Below are 27192 nucleotides of genomic sequence, written 5' to 3' on the forward strand. Positions count from 1 at the left end.
TATGGTCATGATTCGTGCTGGATGTAATGATTTTTGGCCAAAAGTAGTACGGGTTCAATTTGGCCTAATCATGTTATTCTCTTAAATTTTCTAAGCCTTTGGGCACGACTCCTAAATCTCTGAAGATCAAGAGTTATCGTCAAGCAAAAACCATAAATAGTAAAAACAAAATTAAAAAGGATTTTTACCAGTAGATTTAATGTAATTTAAGTTCCAATCCTTGCCCGAGTGGTAGACACTGAGGAGTTTCAACACGAGGTCTTGGGTTCAAAACCCATAGGTGGTGAAATCACACTACAACGTGCATGGGTGTGTAGCGGGTGCATGTCTAAAAAAAAAAAGAATCAAAATATGTAATCTCACAAATTTGGTATGGGCAAGGTGGCAAAGCGAGGTTGGATGGCTAAAGTAGCTTCTCCTACCCCAAAATCATATATACTGTATCGAATAACTCATTCCGGTTTACCAGATATGCTTATTTTAGAGTTCTAACGGTCTTGATTATCACTTCCGGCTCCGATTGGACCTTCTCTGGTCCATCTTGGACATAAAAGTGTCTGCTACCCACTAGACAGTAAGGCCAATTGTCACGCCTCAAAAATAGGAACTCGAGTTGGCCAGGCCCGAACCCAAATTTCAGGACTCTAAGTTGTATTTAAATAAAATATATATCGCAACCCATATTATTTCATGCATTTTTAAGGTAATCAGAGCAACTAAAAGGATACTAATCATTGTCATTAAATATTGTTCACTAATCAATTCTTAAATCTTTAATTACATTGACATTTAAAAATAAATAATAACAATATACATTGAATTTTAATTAATTTATAAATAAACAAATATAAAAGTCTTCAATCTTGTTCAACCGGTTCTTCATATATACAAACCCCGTAAAATAGCCTAGATGGGTGTGAGCGCAACGGCTTGTAGGGTCAAATCATTCCCAAAATTGAAAACTGTATGTTAACACTAATACAACTCAATAAAATAAGTAGGATCAATTACGAGTATTAAATCAGTATTTTACATGATAATAATAACAATTTGTATTTCATAATAACAAAATAAGATAATATAATCATCTAAAATCCTTTTTAGTTCAATCCAGGGCAGAGTACCCGTGTATGTTGATCTTTTTAGGGAATGACCCTTGGCAGAGTACCGGTGTTGATCCTTTTAGGGAATGACCCTTGGCAGAGCACCTGGTGAATAGACTTTTAGGGTAAATATCCAGAGCAAAGCACCCGTGTGTGTCGATCCTTTTAAAAAATCATCCAGGGCAAAGCACCCGTGCCGATCCTTTCGGGAATGACCTTGGGCAAAGCACCCGTACTGTGTCGATCCTTTCGGAAATGACCTTGGGCAGAGCACCCATAAAAATATAATGATCTTTTTAGGGCAGAGCACCCATAAATTCAAATACATTATTTATTATGTAATAATAAGGAATTAATTACAATTTGAGCATATAACGATAATTAATTGAAATTAATTAATAACTCAAATAAATTACCTTTATACTATGCAATTAAGAATCAAATAAAATAATCTGCAACTAATTATAATAATCAAATAAATTGAACACATGATAAATAATCAAATCAATCTATATATTAACCTAAAATTCCCAACAGGGAAGATCACCTACCTGATTTAGTGTGACATATCCTATGTATGGCTGGATTAGGCGAGAAGATCTAAGATTGATACAAATGCGGTCCATTCGGAGCCAGTTAGATCAAGTTCAACTTAATTCAACACAGCGCCACTTGGACTAGTAGCACTTGGTAAATATTTTTAATGTAAACGATGTCATCCTTACACAAATCATATGTGCTGATTTATTAAGACCTACACTAAGATTTCTAATTATTTAATATTAAAATATAAAAAAATAACACTTTAAATCAGAGTCGACTTGAATCAAGGCTACTCTAACGTATGAGGTCAAATGATGAAGAATAGAAACTTAGCTCATAAATGGCTCTAAGTCAGAATCTCGAATCAGTTCGGATGATCGGACCAGCGGGTCATCGGGTTGACTCGCTGAGTTAACTCGATGAAACTGCATGTTTCTCATTCTTCCTTTTATCATTCTATTTTCTTCCTTTTATAACTCTTTTCTTCTCTTCTCTGATCTCTCTCAATGTTACTGTCTCGATCCTCTTCCTCTTGTTGATGGAATGATTGATTTTTGACGCCATAAAGAAGACTAAGGTCATCAATGGCGGATTTGCAACAGTGAGTTTTCCTTCATCCCGAGGTTGCTGGACGATGTTGATTGGTGTATGAAAGCTTGTAAGTGCATGACAATGGAGGTCTAGTGTGTTTTTGCTAGTGAGTTCTTGGTTTAAAAGTTCCACATGTCACAAGCTGTTGACATGATATTCTTGGAGTATGTTGAGGATAATCCCAATGAATTTTAACAGTCTGGATGCTGTAATGTGAGAATGATGGAAAAAGAAGCGGGCAGTTTGAATTGAGGTGGGTGTAGGATCCACCACGTTTGTTGAAGGAGAAGGAAGAGAGAGAGTTCAACAAGGAGTGGGGAGAGGTGACGTGCTTTTGCATGTCACTACAAAAGAAGCTTTTCCTTAAAAAAATAAAATAAAATTAGAGAATGGGCCCTATAGGAATGATGTGACAAATCCACACCACTCATCAGTCTTTTTGGGTCAAGTTAGGGTAAGGGCCCGAAAATGAGGGCAATCCAATGCTCAAGTGGGTCACATCATAGGGAATAGTGGGATCAAGTATTCACCATTAAAGAAAAAGTATGGGTGTTACACCAATAGCTGGCACGCGTGATGTGGGCCAGTGTATCTACACCATCCATCTAGGGATCTATATCTATGGAATCCTAGCGGTCCAAAGTATCTGTGGAATTTGATTGTACACTATTTCCATTACAGTCGTCCATTTCTATGCGTCTAAGGTAGTCCATCCAGTAGGGTTTTCAACCAAATGCCATCCATGGCTGAGATCCCTTAGACGGACGATGATCCACCACGCTACGCCCCACAAATAAGATAATTGACTACAAAAGCCCCATTGCTGATCCTAGCAAAGGTGGGCCATCGTGAATTTGAATCAGAGACATCATCCATCTATACGATCCAATTAATTGGGAGGGAATCAATAGATTCTTTTTCAGGATGGATTAATTATGCCTTAACCCATTATACAACTCTCTGATTCCTAAGGTTTATAAGCAAACATTCAGAAATTGTACACGTAATTAACTTGAATGGACCGTCGAAAATACTCTACTCAAAAGTAGATAGTTCGGCGTCGAAAAAAAAGTAGATATTCAACTATCAATCTTAACCACTGATTAATGGACATTCATCTTTTGTTAAATTAGAGCCACTGAAAATTTCATTCCAACCGTCAATTGAATGTCTACCAATCACACACGTAGAAAGTCGAACGATTCTAAATTTTGGCTTGCAGTCTTGCCTAAATTAGGACCCCATGATTTGTACGGTTAAATTCGAGTTGCCTTAGTGCCAGGTATACTATTTCTTAGTGCCTGTGTATCAACCATCAACCTATGTCAGAGCATTGAAGTTTTTTTCATAAGCCAACGCCAAGCCAAGCCCAAGCCAGTGACTCATAGCTAATTAGTCGAGCTGATATGAGCTCACATGGATTCATGTAAGGTACGCGCAGCTATTCTCTCTCTCTCTCTCTCTCTCTCTCTCTCTCTCTCTCTCTCTCTCTCTCTCTCTCTCTCTCTGGTCGTCTATAAATACCACAAGGAATTCTCTCTTAACCATCAACACCTACAACAAACACTCTTTCCCAGTAGTAGGAGTTGTTAGCATTTTGAAAGAATAGCAATGGCTCTTTTTCTTCCTCAACATTCCTCACCCCTCTCTCTCTTTACTATTGTAGCTCTCTTTCTACTCTCGCACACATGCTTAGGCTTCCACCCTAAGCATCTAAATTTCTCAGCCGGTCACAGTAAGCATAAGGTCTCAGCCGTTGAATCCAATTGGTCCCCGGCCGGTGCTACGTGGTATGGGAGCCCTAATGGATTCGGATCTGATGGTAATGATCTTATATTGGTTAGAGATATCAAGTCCTGAAATTTATTACTGGGCCAGCCCAGTTACAATCAGCCATTATATCTAGCAAGTTGGCAGAAGAATTATACCAGTACAGTGTATGATGGAGCTGGATTAGGTCGGCCCATGGTTCAACTGTTCTCAGTTTGGGCGAGCCTAGATGAGTAACGGGTCGGGCTCAGGCTAGAAAATGTGGCTTGTTTAAGTAAATGATTCGGACATGGGTTGAACCCGGCCCAATCCCAATTTAATATAGGCTCTCAATGGGCTGGCCCAGAAGACCCGACCCAATCCGGCCCAATATCTGAAACAAACTAATAAAAGATAAACATAGATATGACATATGTTTAAGTTGGTCGTGCTTGCTTGATGAATTTTAAGTTGGTTGGGTTGGAGCATAGTGTAATGCGACTGGGTTGGGCTTGAGCTAGAATTCTTGGCCTGTTTAGTACTAAATGGGTTGGGTCTATTCTTTATATATATATATATATATATATATATATATATATATATACACACACACACACACATATATATATATCTGAAAATAATAGTTGTTTTTTTTTTGGTTGCTATTATTTGATATAAATACAACACAGGTGGAGCATGTGGGTATCAAAATGCAGTGGCGCAAGCTCCTTTCTCCTCTATGGTGTCAGCTGGTGGACCTTCTCTATTTAAGTCTGGGAAGGGATGTGGAGCTTGTTATCAGGTATTAATTACTACCTAATTCCTTTAATTAAATTAATTTACAATGGTAGCTGCTTAAAAATGAGTTCATCTCATTTTAAGTAATATAATCTCTTTTTTTAATTAACTAAAAACAAGTTCATTTACTCTCTTTTTTAAACTTGATCTTTGATACATAATTACTAATAACATTAAGCATGATTGTGATATGTCTATGTTCAAAATCAGGTGAAATGCACCAGTAATTCTGCATGTTCAGGGAACCCAGTGACGGTTGTGATTACCGATGAGTGCCCTGGTTGTCTTTCGGAGTCTGTCCATTTCGATCTAAGTGGGACTGCTTTCGGTGCCATGGCGATTTCGGGCCAAGCTGATCAACTACGCAATGCAGGAACACTGCAGATACAGTATGAAAGGTAGGTTTTCGTTTTTTTTTTTCTTAAAATTTAAATTTATTTATTTTACTTGATTGCACTACTAATAATAACTAGCTCGTGTTTAAAGTTCATAAATCCAAATAGTGAGAAAGGGACGCTGTCAACAGTCTGTTGAAGCCCAGACCGTTTAGAAAATCCCAAAACTGAGCCTAGCCAGCCATGTGACAGGCCATAAATAAATAAATTTATGCATGGCCGAGCTCGAACCCTGCTACCCATTTTTGTTCAAGATCTGAGTTTTGTGTGACCCGTAGGGCATGATGTATGCAAAAATTCTATTAAAACCAAAAACGGGCCGGGCTGGGATTACAGGCTCATGGACACAACCCAAGCCCAACCTGGTTAAGAAACAGGCTTACATTTTAGACCGGGGTCCAGCCCAGCCCATTTATAGCCCTAACCATAATCTGCTTTACCTGCTAATAATAAGATACACGTGACAAAATTGGAATGCACTAGAGTCGCTGGACTCTGGTATAATTTTTCCACAGCGTGGTAAGTGGCGGTGATTTTCATCCATCTTGCGCGTCATCGTCCTGACCATGGGCCCCACTAATGGGAATTTATTAGATTCTCCTCTAGAAAGTCTCTCCGCAGTATTATTTGACGATTATTTCTGACAACGGTCCAGTGGTTCGGTTATCCTGACCATTGGTTTGTCATGTTGCACGACATTCGGGGTGTGGCCTACAACGGTCCGCATTCAATTGGAATAGATTTGGACATGGTAAATTCATGGATGTACGTACCAATAACCTGGACGGCTGAAACGTGGGCCACCCACTTGCAATGTATAAGGACTACAAATCTGCAATAGATTTGGTGGGGATTAGTGGGTAAATGGGCCAGGTTGGGATGGTCGAAAGCTTCTCATGGCTAAGCCCAGAGTTATGAAACTGGGACCAGTCCCAGACTGCCTCACTGGTAAAGCATCTCAGTGCAGGCCCACCGCATGCAACGAGCCAAGCAAAAGACAAGTCAATGTACGACTGATGTTCTATTAGACCCATATGTATCGAAAAATTGAGATCCACCCATTCAATCGTTGGGCCTCAAAAATTAATTCCAGCCCGGATCATGCCTTTAATCTCTGTCCAGTTGGGGTGGCCGATGGTTTGGCTCGGGTCAGACCCACTCACTTCCAGCCCTTGGGATGGTCTGCCTACAGCCCAGTTTTTAAACTGTTCGGGCCTGGCCACTCTATTCAAAATATGGAGCCTGTTAGGCCCAACCCATTCACAGCCTAGAAGTTCCCTGCTGGCGATAAAGGTGAAAATGGGCCAGATAGCATGCCCGACCTGCCTTTTGTGCCGGACCTACTTGCTTGGCCGGATCATGCTTGAATTGGTCCATCCAATGATTTAAAATCTCACAAAGTGACCAAAAAAAAAATTTCAATTATAGAGCGTCCATAAGCTCTCACAATTCTGTCTCGTCTACTAAAACTACTGGAAATGTTGAATTGGTTCATAACCTCTTACCCAAGTATCTGTGCGCACCTTTGCATACGTATCATGGGCACGGAATCTGAACGGTCCACGTGATGCGGAATCCCTTGAAATCTCACAAGCCTAACTTTCACCGAATACATAATTCTAGTCGGCTATGCCGAAAGGAAAAAGTTTTCTCCTTGATTTGCATTTATCTTTGCTATGGCCCACTAGAGTTTTGGATCAGTCTGGAAATTGGGATTATCAGGTTTCAAAGGGTTCAGATCATCTGAGCATGACACGTGTACAAAGGCGAGCACGAGTGCTCACGTAAAAGAAGGTGCGCAGGTGAGTGTGTGTGTGTGTGTGTGTAGGGCCAGGTCAGGTTCGGGCCCAACCACATGGGAGTGCTATGCTAGACCATCTATGCGTGAGCTGGGCGGGACCCTCAGGTCAAACCCAGCCTATCTTCACCCCTAGTTCTAAGCCATGACTGACATTTCGGACTGATGAATGTGTATGACTTGCAGAGTTGCATGCAACTACCCAGGCAAGAACTTGGTCTTCCACGTCGATGCGGGCTCCAACCCAAACTACTTTGCAGTTGTGGTTGAATTCGAAGACGGAGATGGTGATCTCAATGGCCTTGATCTTAAGCAGGCATCAGCGACCACATCCTCATCAAACTCAGACCCATGGATTTCCATGCAACAGTCGTGGGGTGCCGACTGGAAGTTAAACTCAGGTGCGGCATTGCAGCCTCCCTTCTCTCTGCGGCTGACGTCAGAATCCGGCAAGACACTCGTCGCCAGCAATGTAATCCCTAAAAATTGGCAGCCTGGTGCAACTTACCGCTCCTTTGTTAACTACAAAACCTAGAATCATGTGATAATATAATTATTACTAATAATCAGTGGACTTTTGTTTCTCTTCTAATCATCTAATCTAATAATAATTATAATAATAAAATATCTATGTTTGTTCTTTTAATCTTTATAGTATCTAAGGGGGTGTTTGGCGCATGGTATTGGGATGGATTAGGTGGAATGGGATTCAAAAAACATAATTATTATGTATGGTAGGGATTGTCCCCTGTTACCATGGGATGAGCTTAATTCCAGCTAATACAGTGGTACATTGAATAGATATACCCACCATCATTTGAAACTATTGAGAATAACACATGTGTTATATCCAAACCGTTCATCTATTTTGTAACCTCATTTTATGGCATGGACCTAAAAATGAGGCAGATACAAAACTTATGTGGCCCCAAAGAGATTTTCAACAGTAGGTATTCAATCCCCGTTACTTTCTATGGTAGGGTCCACTTGAGCTTTAGATCTACCTGATTTTTTGGCCCATGCTCTAAAATGATCTCGAAAAATGGGTGGACGGTGTGGATATAGCCCATACATCATGGTGGGACCTACACAACTTGCTAACCTTGAGTGGAATTGGCACGGACCAATTCAATTCCATCTAATCTAATTCCAAGCTTTTCCAAGTCTTCCCAAACATTGAGGGCCCGTTTGGCCGGGTAGATTGGAAGGGATTGGATGGTATTGGAAGTTAAATTCCAGGATTGGCCGGGCGTGCCAAACAATTTAGGTGATCTAATCTCGAGATATAGCAATCGCATGGATCTTAAGACAATCTATTGACAACACCATCATTAGCTTTAGGGCAGTAGATAAAATTGAAAAAGTAGTAATTAATGCATGTGTAAAGTATTGTCTTTGGATTGGTGTATCCCATGCTTTTTAATGCCATGTTTGGAAAATATAAGAGTAACTTTTATTATGTGGGATTGGAGTAAAGTTATGTTTGGGAAAGATAGGATTGGAAAAGTCATTTTGCAAATACTCTTGTGTTTGCTAAACTCATGTTTGGATAGACTCGGGATTGTTAAACACAGTGGCACTGTGGGGCCCATTGTGAAGTACGTGTTTTATATCCACACCGTCCATCCATTTCCAGCTCATTTGATTGTGAAATAAACTTAGCCGTCCATATCCACCAACAAGTTTTGGTCCATGTTCCGTCTATCCAAACCAATGATATGATTAGCAATAGCTTGGATGGAGGGTGAGATGGAAATCTGACGGATGGGATTATCCTAAACCGTAGATTAATTGGCCACTTTTCTGCTGAATGCAAACAGTTCCCGTATATCTCCTAACGGTCTGGATCAGTGATACATGGGCCCCACAATCTGGCATCATCACGTCAGCAATCCACGCGTTTGCTGATGAGAGCTCAGGACCGTATAATTCCATGCGTGAATGTCTTCACAAAGCGGAGTTATTTGATACTCTGGCAGGGTATGTGTTTCATACTAGGGCATTCAGATATTGGACACCTAGAACAGATAAACTCAATTAAAACCGTTAAAATTATTGGAACCATCTTTTTTAATTCACATGCCAAAAATAAGATTATTTTATCAATCCTAATCCCTGATTCGTGGACATTTGTTTGTTGAGACAGTACCATTGGAAATATTTCGTTTTTAACCGTCCAAGAAATGTCCACTAATCCAATATTCAGATGATCAAATAAATCTAATTTTTATATCGTGATACATCTAAAGTGGGTCCCATAATTTTTAATTGGATTACTTGTTCGCCGCATATTTCTGAGTAGTTTCGAGGTGCCTGCGTGTCAGGGGAAGGATTTGTATCGATGGGAGACCTAGAGAACGATTATCCCGGGTTGAAAAATCGTCTCCAAACATGACTATACGGTGATATACCGGGCCGATGAATGCAATCCCATCTACTCCCACTTAATGCGGGTGGCCAAACGGGCCCTTAAATCCTATCCAATCCACCCTAATCCGTTCAAATTTGCCTGGGATGTGTTTGGTTCCAGGGATTGGAAGGGATGGGAAGGTTTAATACCAGGATTGACTGGGCATGCCAAACAGACTCGATATAGCAATCCCATGGATCTTAAGACAATCACTGACAACACCATCATTACTTTGAAATCCATGCCATCCACCCTAATACCATTCAATCCCTTCCAATCCACTCGGCCAAACGGACCTGAGTGGAATTGACATGGGATCAAATGCATTTCCATCCCACCTAATCCCATCTAATACCATCTAAGGGCATGTTTGGCCGGACCGGTCCCATGGGATTAGGTGGGATGGAATGGTTTTTAAGGTAATGATGGTGGTGTCGGTGTTTGTCTGTTGATCCCATGGGTTTGGGATGGCCCATGAGATATCCAACAGGGTGCTTGGATGGTCACAAATGGATGGGTTTGCATCTCCACTGCTTCTCATGGTGTGTCCCACTCACTGCTTTATAGCTGCCTCAAAACAACTTCATGACTGAATATAGGCAAGTGAAAATGATGGAGGGAGTAGATATCTCATTGATATCTTGGTGGGCCCTACACAGCGGTGAAAACCTATATCTCGGGATTGGCGGAATCCAGGCACTGTTTACGAGGGTGCGGTGGAATGGTTTTTATCCCGCTGTCCCAAATAGAAAAGGGGATGAGATGTAAACAGTATAACCCTTGTAAAACGTCTTTAACCCGTATCCAGCGTCTAGCCAAACACTCGTGGCATTGGGAAGGATTAGGTGAGATGGGATTCAAAAAACATAATTATTACACAGGGCGGGGATTGTCCTCTGATACCATGGGATAAACTTAATTCCATGCTATGTTTGTAATACAGCGGTACATTGAATAGATATACCCACCATCATTTGAAACTATTAAGAATAACACATGTGTTATATCCAAACCGTTCAATTGTTTTCTAACCTCATTTCATGACATGGGCTTAAAAATGAGATAGATCTAAAACTTATGTGGCTCCAAAGAAGTTTTCAACAGTAGGTATGCAATCCCAGCTACTTTCCATGGTGGGGTCCACTTGAACTTTAGATCTACCTGATTTTTTGGCCCATGCTCTAAAATTATCTTGAAAAATGGGTGGACGGTGTAAATATAGCCCACACATCATGGTGGGACATGCACAACTTGCTAACATTGAGTGGAATTGGCACATGACCCAATCCAATTCCATTTCATTTAATTCCAAGCTTTTCCATTTTTCCCCTACATTGAGTGAAACTGGCACGGACCAAATGCAATTCCATCCCATCTAATACCATGCGCCAAACATGGTGTGGCGCATGGTATTGGGAAGGATTAGGTGGGATGGGATTAAAAAAACACAATTATTACCCATGGCAGGGATTGTCCCCTAATACCATGGGATAAGTTTAATTATATGCTATGTTTGTAATACGGTGGTACATTGAATGGATATACCCATCATCATTTGAAACTATTGAGAATAACACATATGTATTATATCTAAACCGTTTATTTGTTTTGTAACCTCATTTTATGGCATGGGCCTAAAAATGAGGCGGATCCAAAACTTATGTGGCCTCGAAGAAGTTTTCAATGATAGGTATTCAATCCCCACTACTTTCTATGGTGAGGTCCACTTGAGCTTTAGATCTACCTGATTTTTTGGCCCATGCTCTAAAATGATCTCGAAAAATGGGTGGACGGTGTGGATATAGTCCACACATCATGGTGGGACATACACAACTTGCTAACATTGAGTGGAATTGACATAGGACTTGATGCAATTCCATCTCATCTAATTCCAAGCTTTTCTAGTATACTCAAACATTGAGGGCCCATTTGGCCGGGTGGATTGGAAGGGATTGAATGGTATTAGGGAGGATGGCATGGATTTCCAGGTAATGATGGTGTTGCCAGTGGATTGTCTTGAGATCCATGGGATTGCTATATCCAGTCTGTTTGGCACACTTGGCCAATCACAGGATTAAACCTTCCCATCCCTTCCAATCCCTCAAACCAAACACGTCCCCAGCAAATTTGAACAGATTAGGGTGGATTGGATGGGATTTAAAGGTAATAATGGTGTTGCCAGTGGATTGTCTTAAGATCCATGGGATTAGAATAAGATCACCAACTCTATTTGGCACGTCCGGCCAATCCCGGGATTTAACTTCCAATCCCTTCCAATATCATCCAGTCCCTTCCAATCCGACCAGCCAAATGGGCCCTAAATCCCATCCAATCCACCCAAATCTGTTCAAATTTGTCTAGGACGTGTTTGGTTTGAGGGATTGGAAGGGATGGGAAGGTTTAATCCCGTGATTGGCGGGGCGTGCCAAACAGACTAGATATAGCAATCCAGGGATATAGAATTCCAGGGATCTAAAGACAATCCACTGACAACACCATCATTACCTAGAAATCCATGACATCCACCCTAATAACATTCAATCCCTTCCAATCCACCTGGCCAAATAGGCCGTGAGTGGAATTGGTATGGGACCAAATGCAATCCTATCCCACCTAATCCCATCTAATACCATGCGCCAAACGCTCCCCTAAGGAGATTAGCTAAGCCCACAACATAAGCTCATGTACATGCCACACGTGTGTCAGCATGGAACATAGCTACAGAGATTCAATCCATTCATTATTACTATGGTCGTCCACACTTTTCAAACTGTTGGAATATCGTGGACCATTTTATATCTACATGGTCAGGCCCACCTGATGAATGGCTTAGATTGGTCCATTAAGACTATTGGAACATATCATGGAAGTCATCACAAAATTAAAGAATGTTGGCTGACACTTTCAGTTACATAGATTTCAAATTATAATAAAGCAGCCTTTTTCTATTATTTACTAACTCATCAATATCATCGAGGGAGATGATTGGGCAGCAATTTCATGACTCCACTCAATGCCTGCACTGACGACAAGCGTCCTTTGGGCTCTACCATTGATTGATGCCTGATGAAGATTGATTGGATGGGATCATTGCCGATAGATAGTGATACACGTGCCATCAGAGAACATTTGTTGGCCCGCGAATATTGGACGGAACTATTCTAAATCTAGCTATGATAAGCATCTAATGAATGAATGTTTTCGCACTGATCGTGACCCATTGTTGATTTTTTTTTTTTTTTTTTTCCGAATTCACTTATGTGCTACTGTTTAAAGGGTTCGGATTCCCATGGCGCATGAATTTGAAATGAACGGTTTCGATCTATACCATATATAGCAAGGATGCAGCAAGGACACGGGAGCGCATGAGGTATTACCCGAGTAAGACTTCAGTGGGTGTTGCTTTTACCGTGTGGGACCCACCTTGATGTATTTAGTGTATCCCCGCCGTACATACGTTTTTCAACTCATTTTGGGATTTTGACACCAAAATTAAGTAGATCCAAATCTCCGGCGGACCACACCATTGAAAATAGTGGTGAATGGCCATTAAAAACTTTTCGTAGACCATAAAAGTTTTGGATCAGGCTGATATTTGTATTGTCTCTTCATCCAGGTCTCTTTGGTCTTACCAACCAGTTGGATGTAAAATAAACATTAAGAACCTTCTTACGGAGGGCGCTGGTAATTTTTTAATGGTGGGCGTTAATCACCACTGTTTCCTGTGGTGTGTTACATATGAGATTTGTATCTGCTAAATTATTTCTACAAATTCCTAAACTGGGCTGAGAAAATGGATGGACGGATTGGATATACATCACATCATCAAGGTGGGCCCCACGGTAAGGTTAACACCCACTAAAGTGTTACGTGTTACCCGGGAAACACCCGATCCGCTCCCCAATGACACGGATGTACGGTACGTCCCATGGTTCAGGCAGCGGATCCGATTCCCATTATCAAAGTTAGTTAGTAGGCACTTAAACGTAGGTATAAAATCCCGACCATTCATCCGTCGGGCCTAACCACAAACGGCGCATATGCCAAAAGCGACCCTGGTGAGGTGATCCTGGTCACTGATCGGAGGAGCGACACTGGTGAGGTGATCCTGGCCACTGATCGGAGGAGCTTTCCCGATTAGAACAAATGGTCCACAATAATTGGTAAGAGCGTGAATTTAGCGGTGTGGCCCACCCAAAGTAGATAACAAACAAATGAACGATCCGGATCTCGTTCATGTAAATCGTAACTTCTACACATCGATAGAGTGCGTGATGTCTAAGAGATTATATTTTAGAAAAGAGGGGATGCTTTCGCGTGCACTGAAACTTGCTTCATCTGCAAGCGACAAGATGGACCACCAAGACCACACGCTGTAATAAGAAACGAAGCCCCCCCACAACACGCACATGGGCCCACTTGGACTCTTGTCAGTTCCCCAACCAAAAGCAAAGGGAGTGGATTACGTGATGCCGGGGTAATAGCTTAGTGGGTGAAGCCCTCGCCGTTGGGACTACTTTGATTCATGTGTTATATATCCACGCTGTCCATCAACTTTTCAAGCTTATTTTAGCTCATGGTTCCGAAAATGAAGTAGATCCAAATCTCAAGTGGACCACACCACAAGAAAAAGTTCTCATTGAATGTCTACCGTTGAAAAATTTCATGTACCACTGTAATGTTAATTTTTCATCCAACGGGTTGATAATGTTAGACAGACCGGGATGAAAGGAAAACACAAATATCAGCTCGATCCAAAACTTTTCTTAGCCCACAAGAAATTTTTAATGGTGTACGTTCAATTCCCACCATGTGGTCCACTTGAGATGTGGATCTACTTTATTTTTAGGAAAATTCCCTAAAATGAGCCGGAAAACTTATGGATGGCATGGATATACAACACATATATCAAGGTGGTCCCCATGATCAGTGCCTCCCACGCTAAGCTATGACCCATACCTCACCTAATCTGCTCGCAAAAGCAAAATAAAAGGAGAAAAATCTTTGATACTCTAGCAGTTTGTGATGGATAATACACTTAGAAATTGCTTTGAAAAAAAAAATTGCATAACTAATTCAAATTATGGGCTACAATTTAGATGTATCTGAAACAAAAAATTACCCTTATTAACTTGTTAGGATTTTAGCTTGCGGAATCACACAGATCTAGATCTAGGATAGCAATCCAATGACACCGAGTACATATAAGAGAACACAGATTTAACGTTGAAAATTCTTGTGGAAAAAAATCACGGCACAAAGCGACAGATCTCCAATATGAAAATAGAAATTATGAAGAGAGAGGACTTACTCAATTCGAACAACCTCGAATCTCACCCTTGTTATACCTTTTAGAAACCCTAAAATCCTTTTAGGAATACTTGGAACTCTTTTAGAAAGCATTAGAATACCTCTCAATCCCGCATACACCTATTTTATATAAGTTTAGAAAGAAGTAGTCTCGAAATAGAAAATAAAAATTGCAAAATCTGCGTAACATCTTCGATGTCATCGAAAACGGACCAAAACTGTCCAGCGACCAGGGGTGAAAAATTCTGTGAATTATCGATGGCATCGAACAACATTCAATGTCATCGACGACTGGCGTCAATGTTATCGAAACCCTGTCGATGTCATCGACAGACCACCAGACAGATTTAAGTCATTTGTCCATAACATAACTATCTTAATGTACGATCAGCATTTTTTATTGGACAGTTAAAAATAAAAAACCCAAGAGTCCTGCTTCAACAAACAAGAGTCCACGAATCAAAGGTTAGGATTATTCAGCCGATCTGATCTTGGGACTATGACTCAAGTGACTGTGAGCTCCACAATTTATTCGGTTTATTTGATTAGTGTATGCCGCGTGTGTGATTTCTGAGCACCAGGGTATTAAGTGGCACATACACCCTTAGAGTATCAATCAACTTCCCCCAGAGTAACCATTTTATTCGACCGACACTATATACGGTCTATCAGAGTGTGATGGATGATGCGGTGGCACTTAGAATGTGCATGCTTCGACTACAATTTTTTCAACTTAAACTGCTCAAACCGTCGGTCCTCGTATTGATGTATCATGAATTAGTAAGTACGCCTATTTGTTTATCTAATGTACCAGATTGGTGGACATCTATTGGACGGTTTAAATGGAAAATAATAATAATCTAACGTTCCTATTTCAACAAACAACTGTTCGTTAATCAGCGGTTAAGATTGTTCAAATTCCATAATTTAATTGGTTTAATTGAATTTGCTTCATGACACGTCTGCAATTTATGAGTGCCTGCGTATGAAACGTTGCCGGAGTTTCCAATGACTCCCCCGTGAATTATCGACCAAATGAGGGAAACGGATTGGCTACTCCCCCTGCCACCAGCCAATGGCTGATGGTTGGTGCTACGTGACCCCACCATGATGTGTGTGTTTCATCATGCCGTCCATCTATTTTTCTAGATCATTTTATGGAATGGTACCAAAAATGAGTATATCAAAATATCAAGTGGACCGCAATACAGGAAACAGCGTTGAATGAACGTCAACCATTAAAAAAATTTTGGGGGCCATAAAAGTTTTGGATCAAGATGATATTGTTTTTCCCTTCATCTGGGTATGACCTAATAAACAGGTTGGATGTCGAATAAACAGTACAGTGGGCCTTAGGAGGATTTTAATGGTAGATATCCAATCACTATTGTTTTCCTGTGGTGTAGTCCACCTGAGATTTATATGGATCAAACCCTAAAATGATCTTTAAAAATGTATGAACGGAGTGGATGAAACAAATACATCGTGGTGGGGCCCACAGAGAACCGACCATCAGCCGGCCGGCTCGTGGCGGTGTCCGTTTCCCCGAATGAGGACGCAATCCCTCAAATCTCCTTGCACATGGGAGCCGGGGATAATAGCACGCCGTGTCTTGTAGAACGTACCAACTTAGTCTTATCTATGAGATCCGATCCGTGTATAAGGTGGGACCCACCATTTATATTATTCGACTCGAAACTCAGGCGGGTTAAATCATAATATGATCCACAGATTTAGATGAAATGAATTGTTTTGTAAAATTGGCAGTGTTTGAAGCGAATCCGTTCCATGTCTGTCCCATTTAACCTAACCAACAGTTGCACACAACATTGTAATTATACTGGCAAAAACTATGGCGGTTTCAATTTTTAGGTGGGTCAATCCATAAAAATCTCTATATGATGAATTGATTGACCTGCTTTCAATTTTAAGGTGGGTCAATCTATAAAAATCTCTATATGATGAATTGATTGACCTGGTTTCAATTTTAAGGTGGACCAATCAATAAAAATCTTGATATAATGAATTGATTGACCTGATATTTCGGTGCATGCTTTTGACGGGTTAGATGTTATGCACGTACCAAGTTGTCCCGGCAAGTCTTGAGTTTTACTAATTATTGGAAATGAAGATATTTTTGAGATTTCTTCTCTCAAAAGCACCGTGTGATTTCTAAATAATCATTGATAAGTTAGAAGTTACGCCCAGATCCATAGCTCAATTGGCAGACTCTGTGGAGATGCCTCGTTTCAACACCGTAGGTCTTGGTATCCACCCCTAGCGGATGGTGGCTAACATGGAGTGTGTGTACTAACAAGCTAACCCAAAAAAAATAATAATAATAAATAAATAAATAAATAAAATAAAATTTAAAAAAGTTAAAAGTTAGAGAAAAATTCGCTAAAATATGGATTGCTGTGTGGCGTCCATCGAGATGTCCGTGACAAATCAACTCTTTCCATCTCTTTTGAAAGATGACAATAAGATAAAAGCATTCAATTTCCTCTGTTTCACGCGGTGTGGCCAACCTGAGTTTTGATCTGGTTGATTTTTAGAATTCTTTCCTATCGTAATCTTTCAAAATAGATTGACGGAGTGGATTTGTCACTGACATCTCTATGGACCCACAGACTTCCACAGCTCCAGTATCATAGATATATCTGCGGCTCGGGTCACCAGGCAATCCGCTCCCGTGCACTTGAAAACGACTTTGCAATTGCTTTCGTGGCTTTCGTGTACGCAAGACAAACAGGGGTTCTGTTAGGAGGAAATCAGATTGTCGCTTTTATCGTACCCAGTAAACTGGGTTGGTCCAACCTTGAATATATGTGGTCTATCCACGCCATCCATCCATTTTTTTCATCAGTTGAGGCCAAAACTGAAGCATATCCAAAGATCAGGCCGATCATACCACAGGAAACTGTGAGGATAGTGATTTCCACTACTAAAACCTTGCTAGGCCCCAATGTTATATTTATTTATTATCCAACCTGGGCATAAGATCATACAGACATGGATGAAGTGAAAACACAGACATAAGCTTGATCCAAAACTTATGTGACCCCCACGAATTTTTAAACCATAGATGTTCAATTCAACTGTTTCCTGTGGTGTGGTCCATTTGAAGATTTTATATGCTTCATTTTTAAGCTCAAGCCCTAAAATTACATAGTAAAATGGACAGACAGCACGGAAAAAATGTGTAAATCATGGTGGACCTCACAGTGTTTACTCAGTATGCTGCAATCCGCTTCCTGTTTGGAGAAACAGTTATAGAAACATGTGTGGATGCACGTAATCAAACGGACGTGGCTTCGGTGGATCACGGACGTCAGTGGATCCATTCAGTGGGGCCCACCGTGATGTATGTCCACTATCATGTATGCCTTTTATATCAATGTTATTCATCTGCTTCTTCCAGCTTATCTTATAACATGACCCCAAATTGAACAAGATCGAAATATGAGGTAGACCATACGGTAGGAAATATCGGTGATTAAAGTCCCACCATTAAAATCTTTTTAGGAGCTAATATTTGTGTTTTCCAGTCGTCCAGGTATGTGTAGCCTAATGGATAGGTTGGACCCCATATAAACATTATGGCAGACTCTAGGAAGTTTTTAGCCGTAGGCCTTTAATCACCACTATTTCTTGTTGTGTGGTCCACCTAAGATTTGGATATGCTTCATTTTTTAGGTCATGCCATGCCCTTAGATAATCTGAAAAAATGGATGAACAGGGTGGATATAAAACACATACATTATGGTGGGCCCCACATTTACAGATTCACGGACGTGTGGTTTCGCTGGGAGAGGATTAGGTGCGCCCGGGCCTCACACAACGTGGTGCAGCCCTGGTCATGGGGCCACTTTGATGTATGTACTGCATATCTATTCTGTCCATCCTTTTTTCCAACTTATTTTAGATTATGATCTCAAAGTTAAAGCAGATTTAAATCTAAGGTGGACCACACCACAAGAAACAAAGGTGATTAGCCATTAAAATTTTATTATGGGCTTCAAAAGTTGTGGATCAAGCCAATGTTTGTGTTTTCTCTTCATCCATATCTGTGTTACTTTATGAACAGTTTCGACGGAAAATAAACATTATGATAGGAATTAAGTTAGTCCCTAGGAAGCTTTTAATGGTTGGCGTTCTTTCCTATGGTGTGGTTCACCTGAGATTTGGATCTTCTTATATTTGGGTTGATGAGCTAAAATGAGCCGGAAAAAAACAATAAAAACAGTAAAGTGGGCCCCATATTCGGGGCCTCACCTAATCCGCTCTCGGTTCTCCGGATCCATGCAATCCGTTCCGGATAAAGTAACTTTTTTGATGTGAAAAAGGCATTTTGCCAAATTCGTGCTATTTGGTAAGAACTGGGATTTGGCAGTGACACCTCCACTACCGATGTTGGTAGTGGTCGGTGCTGTGGACCCATGCATTAATGTGAAGGTTTGGAATACAGATACTCTGTTTGCGTTAAGCTGGTTGTCGCAGTGTAATTGGACCGTGTGATCGTGGAATGCGTTGATTTTGCATCGCTTGACTGAGACGGACCAATGACTATACAGCAACGGAGGAAAAAAGGAGGAAAGTCATGGTTTTGGCAAACAGAGGATCCGTACTTGAAGGTTCGTAGATGGACAGGTCTGGTCCAGTTAAGTCGAGTCTTCTTACGTCTAAACCAGCGAAAGCTGACACTTCAGAGGGCATTTGGCACCTGGTATTAGACCGGATTTGGTGGGATGGAAATGCATTTGGTCCTGTGCAAAGTGAGAAGAATGAAAAAGCTGGGAATTATATTAGATGAGATTGCATTGGGTTCCACACAATGTTAGCAAGTTGTGTAGGTCCCTCTATGATGTGTGGGCTATATTCACACCGTCCACTCATTTTTGGAGATCATTTTAGAGCATGTACCAAAAAATCAGGTAAATCTAAAGCTCAAGTGGACTCCACCATAGAAAGCAGCGGGGATTGAATACCTACCATTGAAAACTTTTTTGAGGCCACATAAGTTTTGGATCTGCCTCATTTTTTAGTCGATGCCATAAAATGAGGTTACAAAATAGATGAACGATTTGGATATAACACATATATGTTATTCTCAATAGTTTCAAATGATGGTGGGTATATCCATTCAATGTACCACCGTATTATAAACATAGCATGAAATTAAGCTTATCCACATGCGACAATCCCAACTATTAGCTACATGTAATAATTACATTTTTTTTAATCTCATCCCACCTAGTCCTTCCCAATACCTTGCACTAAACACTCCCTTAGGCTTGGTAGTCGGTACTGGCCATCCAGCTGACACCGTCATTGAAACATCCGCCCGATAGTGTTGATTGTAGGATAAATCGAAGCTAAAGTAGCAATTAATGAGCCTTCATTCCAAGCCCATGGGCTTCTAGCCTCCTAGCCCGATTCTTCCCTAATTGGCGAATTTCGTAAGAGTAGGGGTGGCAACGGCCAGTTGGCTAACATCCCCTGGGTTAGAGCTATTAGCTTAACCCGTGGGTTGGGCTTGTGCCTGGCTTGTATGGTCTGATCAAGTTGAGCTTGAGGTTAGGTCATTTCAGCCCAGCCTAGTATGGAATGACTTAATGTGGACATTCACCCATGTTACCCATGTTCTAACCTATAAATACATGCTCCAAATAACAGATAGGCAGCACATGTATCTTGCAGGTGAACCATTGGTTTTGATTTTAGTAAATATCTATTTCTTTATGCATCCAATGGATTGATTAGGGCCTGTTTGTTTTTCAATTTATGCATTTGATGCAAATGAGTAATTATTACTTACACTTGTATTTATCTTCAGCAACCTTCACTTGGATGTTGACTTGTAAGCTTATTTGAACGCTATTACGTTAAAAGCAGAGGAAATAAGACTTTTTTCCACTCAAATATGTAGGGTCCACTGTCATGTATGTGTCTGATCCACACCATCCATCCATTTTACCCGTTCATTTTAGGGCACGACCAAAAAAGAGGCAGATTTAAAGCTAAAGTGGACCACACTACAGGAAACAAGGAGAATTGAATTCTTACCACTCAATTCTTTTTATGGGGCCACGTAAGTTTTAGATCAATCTGATATTTGTGTTTACCCTTCGTGTATGCTTGTTTGACTTTATTAACAAGTTGGATGACAGGTATCTATCCTTGTGGGATTTAGGCTCATTTCAACTTTTAATTGTAGGGGTTCAATTCCCCTTGTTTTTTATGGAGTGGCTCACTTGAGGTGGAGATCTTTTTATTTCTGGGCTCATGTCCTAAAATGAAGAGATAAAATGGATGGATGGAGTGGATAAGACACGTACACAACGGTGAACCCCATGAATTTTACAGGGGCAATACCAATTCAATTTCAATAAATTTACCTATGGTTTTTGAGACCTAATAATATGAATTTCCTCTCTCTCAATAAGGTGAGAGAAGTAATAATTAATAAATAATAATTAAAACTTCATTTACCGCATAAATTGAAAAATAAATAAGTCTACATTCACCTTTCAAAAATAGGACTTTAATCAAATTTTCAGGCAGGGCCAGGTTTGGGACCAAGCCTAACCAATTGCCCAGCCGTATTAAACCTAACCATTCCCACCCCTAGCATAAGGACATCCAATCAACCATCCTAGCCTTGTACGTAAATAACTTAAAACTCTAACCATGACATGGCCCAGTTGAAATAAGTTGCGTGCATGCCTCACCTAAAAAGCCACGAACGAAAAGGATAAATTCATCATAAAACGCAGGAAAATTTCAAATATCATTGGGCCCCATTTGAGCGTCCACATGGCACATTTACATTGGACCATGTCAACTGAACTCGGGGTTACAAGCAATTGGGGTCGGAAAAATCCGTACAAGGGTGAGAAACATGTGTCTTGTCCGGCAACCGAAAGCTTCAAGCAAGAAATACCTAATCGTCGTTAATTGAAGGAATAGATAAATCATCGTGAGAAAGAAAGTGACCGACCACACAAATGTTCCAAAAAAAATATTCAAAGCACTGTTATTTCTCTTTTATATATAGGGAGAGCCTAGATAGTCGGCCTTGAAAATCAAACCAAAACAAAGGACGCAGAAGAACCGTGAATTCCAAGGGACCCATATACCTCCAACTTAGGAGACTGGTAGAGAAAGCGTGCAAAGCCATGAACGGTAGTTGAGGGAGAGAGGGACAGAGGAAACAACACCAAAAATCTTACAACCATATTCAATCATCCCAACCACACAGCCCCTTCGTCGAGCAAGATTGAACGGCTCCCATTGCCTGATCAGACATGTCAGGCTTCCCCAGAACTGAATTCGTGGAGGAATTTGCAATCGTGGCGGGCCTCATAACTATGCAAGTCATCTACGCTGCATATGGAGTGTTCATGAGCCGCCTTCTCTCCATTGGCCTCAGTCCTCTCTTCCTTACTATCTATGGCAGCTTGGCCACCTCCTTTATCCTATCTCCTTTGGCAGTCTACTTCGAAAAGTAAGTTATAAAACAGAATTAAATTTCCTTTTATTTTTATTTTTTCTTAGCTATTTTGTTTTGGCATGAAGATGATTTCATTAGTATGGTATTGTCACAGGAGTAAGTGGCCCAGTGAGTTCAATCCTAAGCTGTTGATTCAGTTTGTATTAATTGCCTTTGGAGGGTAAGGATTTTTTCTTTTTTCTTTTTTTAAAAGGTGTTTGGTTGCCAAATTTCATGAAATTTTGCAGGAAATTGAACTGATTGATCATGAAATATTACAAAATGTTTGTATTATTATGATTGTTATTAATGTTATTATTGGGGAAATGATATTTACAACCTCATGCATTTTCTTGTATTTGCCAAGGAAGTTGGATTTTATTATGGATTTATAAGTTTTAGTATTAGCTTGTGATTCAGGATGTTTTTTTTTAATTTTTTTAAAATTTAAAATATAGAGTGACAGCATTCCAAGCACTTATGTTAATGGGAATAAAGGAAACCTCTCCAGCAATTGCTTCTGCTATGCCAAACCTTGCTCCAGGTCTCATCTTTGTCATTGCTTGGTGTCTAAGGTACTCTCTCTCTCTCTCTCTCTCTCTCTCTCTCTCTCTCTCTCTCTCTCTCTCTCCACAACTTGGCCTAAGAACTGGGTAGGCTTGAAATCTATGCCAGAGCCAATGATAAATTGCCCAGCCTGGTCTGTTGGGCAACCATTATACAAAATGAATGGACTGTTTAAAGACCCTTGTACGGAATTCTCATCCACCATACATGCGTAATTTAAAGATAATTTCAAACCTTTGATTTAAATCTCTTTTTCCCATAGAGACTGATGGGAGGGAGGGGGTTAGGGGAGTAGGCCTAGCCCATTGCCACCCTATCACAGGCACCAACATACAAATGGAAAGGTTAGTAGGAAAACAGTACCATGTGATCATGATAAGATGGTGATTGGGTGTGAGGTCTCCTATCTAATATTTAAATGACCTGAGTATAACCCTAGATAGTAGTGGACCTCACAACTCATCAGATGTGAGTTGTCCCACTTACACTTTTTAGGTGTTCCTCACAATTTCGGATACCCAAAAGATAACTAGTCAAAGATGTCGGGCTGCAATTGGGTTGGGCTTTCAGGCTGAGAGGGCCCAGCGTGATGTGGATCCACTCTGCCCATTACAAAGCTTTGTAGGCGAAGCTTAGCCTGCGATAAGAAGTGTGGGGCCCAGCGTGATGCTTGCATGACATCCACTCTGCCCATCGTTTGCATCCCCTTTGTCTTCTTTTTGCCACCCAAAAATCAGGATGACGGAAAACTCAGGTGGGCCACACCATTTGAAATTACACCTAAACCCTTTAAAATCATGTGATTTGCGGCCTATCATTTGGAATGACCTGATTTTTGGAGTGTACATTCGTCTTGGTGGGGCCTATCTACTGCATGGATTAGATGGAATATAAAGAACACGGTAGACCCCACGCAATATCAGGGACATTATACATGGTTTGCATCCCCATCTCAGCTCAGTTTTTAATGGCCTACGTTCCCTCTGTTGTGACCCACCTCAGTTTTGGATCGTTCTGATTTTTGGGATCCTATGAGAACATTAGTTAACGAGCATGATGGACGGGTTGCAGGACATACACATATTACTTTGGGCCCCACACACTTCCATTTTCCCATGTATTCCTTGTTATTTCAGTGTTAACAGTATAACCCTTTTTTTTTCTTTTTCTTTTTGTTTCAGGCTGGAAAAAGTAGACGTAAAATGCAAATACAGTAGAGCAAAGATCACGGGGACATTGGTGTGCCTTGCTGGGGCCCTATCTATTAGCTTCTTGCAAGGCCCATCAATCTCATCAGCACCCGCCGCTCATCATGGGTCCCAATTCCTAAATAGCCTCTCCAATGAGGCCACTGAGAAGAACAGGATCATGGGCTGCATGTATCTCCTAGCAGCAGTAGTGGCAGTATCATGTACAATGGTCTTGCAGGTATCATTTCCAATTCCTAGCGCATGTCCTAATGAAACAATCTACATTAGAAAGATCAGCATCGAACCGTTACATCAAGGAAGTTGGTGGGCCTTACCATTTAATCACCATTGGATCATTATCCAATTGGGACCATTCTGTTATAATAAACGGCTCCGATGCATGCAATCTATACATCGAATTGCTCTTATCAATCTAAATTCCAATTTTGTATCTCTCAGGCTTCCACGTTGGCCGAATTCCCTGCACCATTAACTCTATGCTCTGTAACATCTTTGATTGGCACTTTTATAACCGGTGTTTTGCAATTCATCCAAGAAGGGAAAATAGAGATTGGTACACCTTTATTGACCGTTGGAACTCTTGTGGGCCTCTCTGCACTGGTAAGACATTTCTCTCTTCTTTCAGAGATTGTTACTAATTTCCTCATCAAAACACATCATAATCATCATCAGTTCATCACTGTAGTCATGATATCACCAACATGACACGTGTGCATGATCTGAGAGCTTATCAGGTGGACCCCACCATTTAGATGCTCTTTTGTATCATATGCCAATGTGCTAAATACATGCAAGAATCATATGTTTCTTTTTTTTTTTAAACACACGCACACACATACCCCCACACACTGACGCCGTAGTGGGATTTCTCCACCTATGGATACTTGAACCCTTGACCGGGTGTTGAAACTCTCGAGAGTCTACCACCCGTGCAAGAGTAAGGATCCGAGAATCACACATGTTGGAATATAAAACAAAACAGCCGTTACAATACAGTAATTGAGATCCAAACAGACCGTAATTGGATTCGAACATAACTTGGGTGATAACCAAACGGGCCATTGCCGGGTTTCTATAGGAATTGAAGCATGCGATGTAAGAAGTGGGCCATGCAATGTTACACAACATCAGAGCCGTCCAAAATCAGGCGACTTATGTGTACTAGATACCTGTTAATGTGATTGTTCTAACCTTGGGAAATTACAGGGCGGAAGTTGGAGTGGTCTATGCATTGCATTTCAAGCATGGTCAGTGAGGAAGAGAGGGCCTGTCCTGGTTTCTGCTTTCAGCCCCATTGGAACCGTTTGCACCGCCATTCTCTCTGCCCTAACCCTTGGCGAGGCCATCACCGTAGGAAGGTAAGTTCATGTGTCCAGGTCTCATCTGACCCATTTATTATAATGGCATAACCTCACATATGCGGCATAGATGTACCTCAATCCAAGCCGTTCATTTCATGAACACCATTGTAGATAGTACATAATCCAAAAATTACACTGAACGGGTGATCCTAACTGTCCAAATTGTCAGCCACTCTTAGCAAATGAATGATCATTAATTGATGGTTATGATTTCCTATCCAAAGTGGGCCTTATGAATAAGACATTTTAACTTGAGGTGCACGCATCTTATGTGTACAATGGTTGTATACCCCATACCATGGTTTCAATCATTATACTTGACTATATACATGGTATGGCCCACCCACCTGAGTTATACGGCTGATTTTTGGGATATCCTATAACCTAAGGGGGACCCATCAAATGCACGGTGCCCACACAGTTCGAGGGGAGGGGCTCGACCTCATCGACCTCATGGAAAGTTCCCATGAGGTCGACCTCATACTACCATTTGTTTATATATATACATGTCTTCACATGATTTTAGATGGTATGGCGCACCCGAGTTCCGTATACGGCTGATTTTTAGGATATTCCATTATTTAAAGGGCACCTATCAAATGCACGGTGTTGATGTTCAACATACATCATGGTGGGGCCCACACAACTAGACCTCATGGGAAGTTTCCATCAGCTCGACCGCATGGAACCTTTCCCATATATATATATATATATATATATATATATATATATATATATATATATATATATATATATATATATATATAGGTTTTTATTTTGGGTGCGTTTGGATGCACAAGTGAATTGTATTCTGAATTACCCAAAATAATAAAGAAAATTGGGTAAAAGTAACGATCATTGTTCACATAGCCCTCAGTAATTACATTTCTTTCAGGTAATGTAATTGCAATTTGGAGCCTGCACCTATATATGAATACTAAAGCAGAGTAATTTGGCTTTGTATACTTGTGCTAGGCCATTATTTACAATTCAATTTAATAGTGCATCCAAACACACACCCAAAACAACATTTACTTATCGTCTGTTGTAAATGGAGTATCATTTTGCAGTATCATTGGAATGTTGCTAATGTTTGGTGGACTCTATTTCGTGTTGTGGGCGAAAAAGAAAGAAGGGTACAACTTCATGGAAGACGAGTCAGAAATTCATGACACCAAGAAGCCTCTTTTGAGTTAATCTACTTCTTTAATGTGATTAGCTCATGCAATTTGTATAATACATGTCATTTTAACTTTTAAGTTATTGTTAGCAGATAGCAATTTTCAAAAAATTTCACTTTGTAATTAAATCCTAGTAATGTTTAAATCATGCTTAGGCCGAGCTTTCATAGAAATATTGCGAGTGGCCCATTTTATCAGTCACATGTACAATCAACCGTCATTTATTGTGGACCCAGCACATCTGATGGGTCCATGCTACGGACCGATGTCTGAACCGTGTTGGGCAGAGACCTGGAACCCACCAGGCCTGACTCTCGTATCCGTTGGGTCTTTACAAGCCCAGGTTTATATTACAGGCCCATGGCATTGGCCAAATCATACTCCAATAGCCTTCCCTGAAATCATGGACAGATAAGTGTGATTAGACAATCGTGTCCGTTGGTAGAGAGGTTGGAATATCAGGAGCATGATGAAGTAGCACAAGCTATTAAGATGGTGGGTTAGTAGAATTATGATGATTAGAGCTATTTTATTACGGGCAGATGTGGGGTCCATGTGATGTATATATCACATCCATCCTGTCCATCATATGCACACCTCAATAACTCCCTAGTGCAAAAAATCTGCTTGATATAAAAGTCTCAGGTGAGCCTCAGCATAGGAAACAAGGTAGGAGGGTACAC

General features: G+C 40.7%; 2 protein-coding genes across 4 annotated transcripts; both read left to right on the top strand.

The window, feature by feature from the left end:
* The first annotated feature begins 3797 nt into the window (after positions 1-3797).
* On the top strand, positions 3798-7564 carry LOC131232901 (expansin-B18-like). Its single transcript, XM_058229424.1, has 4 exons — positions 3798-4059; positions 4676-4788; positions 4995-5182; positions 7164-7564. The coding sequence occupies exons 1-4, from the start codon at positions 3849-3851 to the stop codon at positions 7510-7512; spliced, it is 861 nt and encodes a 286-aa protein (XP_058085407.1). The 5' UTR covers positions 3798-3848; the 3' UTR covers positions 7513-7564.
* A 14180-nt stretch (positions 7565-21744) lies between these two features.
* Positions 21745-26587, top strand: LOC131233503 (WAT1-related protein At5g47470-like). Of its 3 annotated transcripts, XM_058230227.1 has the most exons (8): positions 21745-22204; positions 22305-22370; positions 22648-22764; positions 23938-24068; positions 24099-24184; positions 24406-24567; positions 25174-25325; positions 26399-26587. In XM_058230227.1, exons 1-8 carry the CDS (start codon positions 22005-22007, stop codon positions 26523-26525), a joined length of 1041 nt encoding a protein of 346 aa, XP_058086210.1. In that variant the 5' UTR covers positions 21745-22004; the 3' UTR covers positions 26526-26587. The 3 variants fall into 3 exon arrangements, with proteins under 3 accessions (XP_058086210.1, XP_058086211.1, XP_058086209.1); XM_058230228.1 differs by lacking the exon at positions 26399-26587 and adding an exon at positions 25897-26012 and having other exon boundaries at positions 23938-24184; XM_058230226.1 differs by having other exon boundaries at positions 21746-22204; positions 23938-24184.
* Positions 26588-27192: the final 605 nt, after the last annotated feature.

This window comes from Magnolia sinica, chromosome 18 (assembly GCF_029962835.1).
Source record: "Magnolia sinica isolate HGM2019 chromosome 18, MsV1, whole genome shotgun sequence".
In the NCBI taxonomy this organism is placed as follows: domain Eukaryota; kingdom Viridiplantae; phylum Streptophyta; class Magnoliopsida; order Magnoliales; family Magnoliaceae; genus Magnolia; species Magnolia sinica.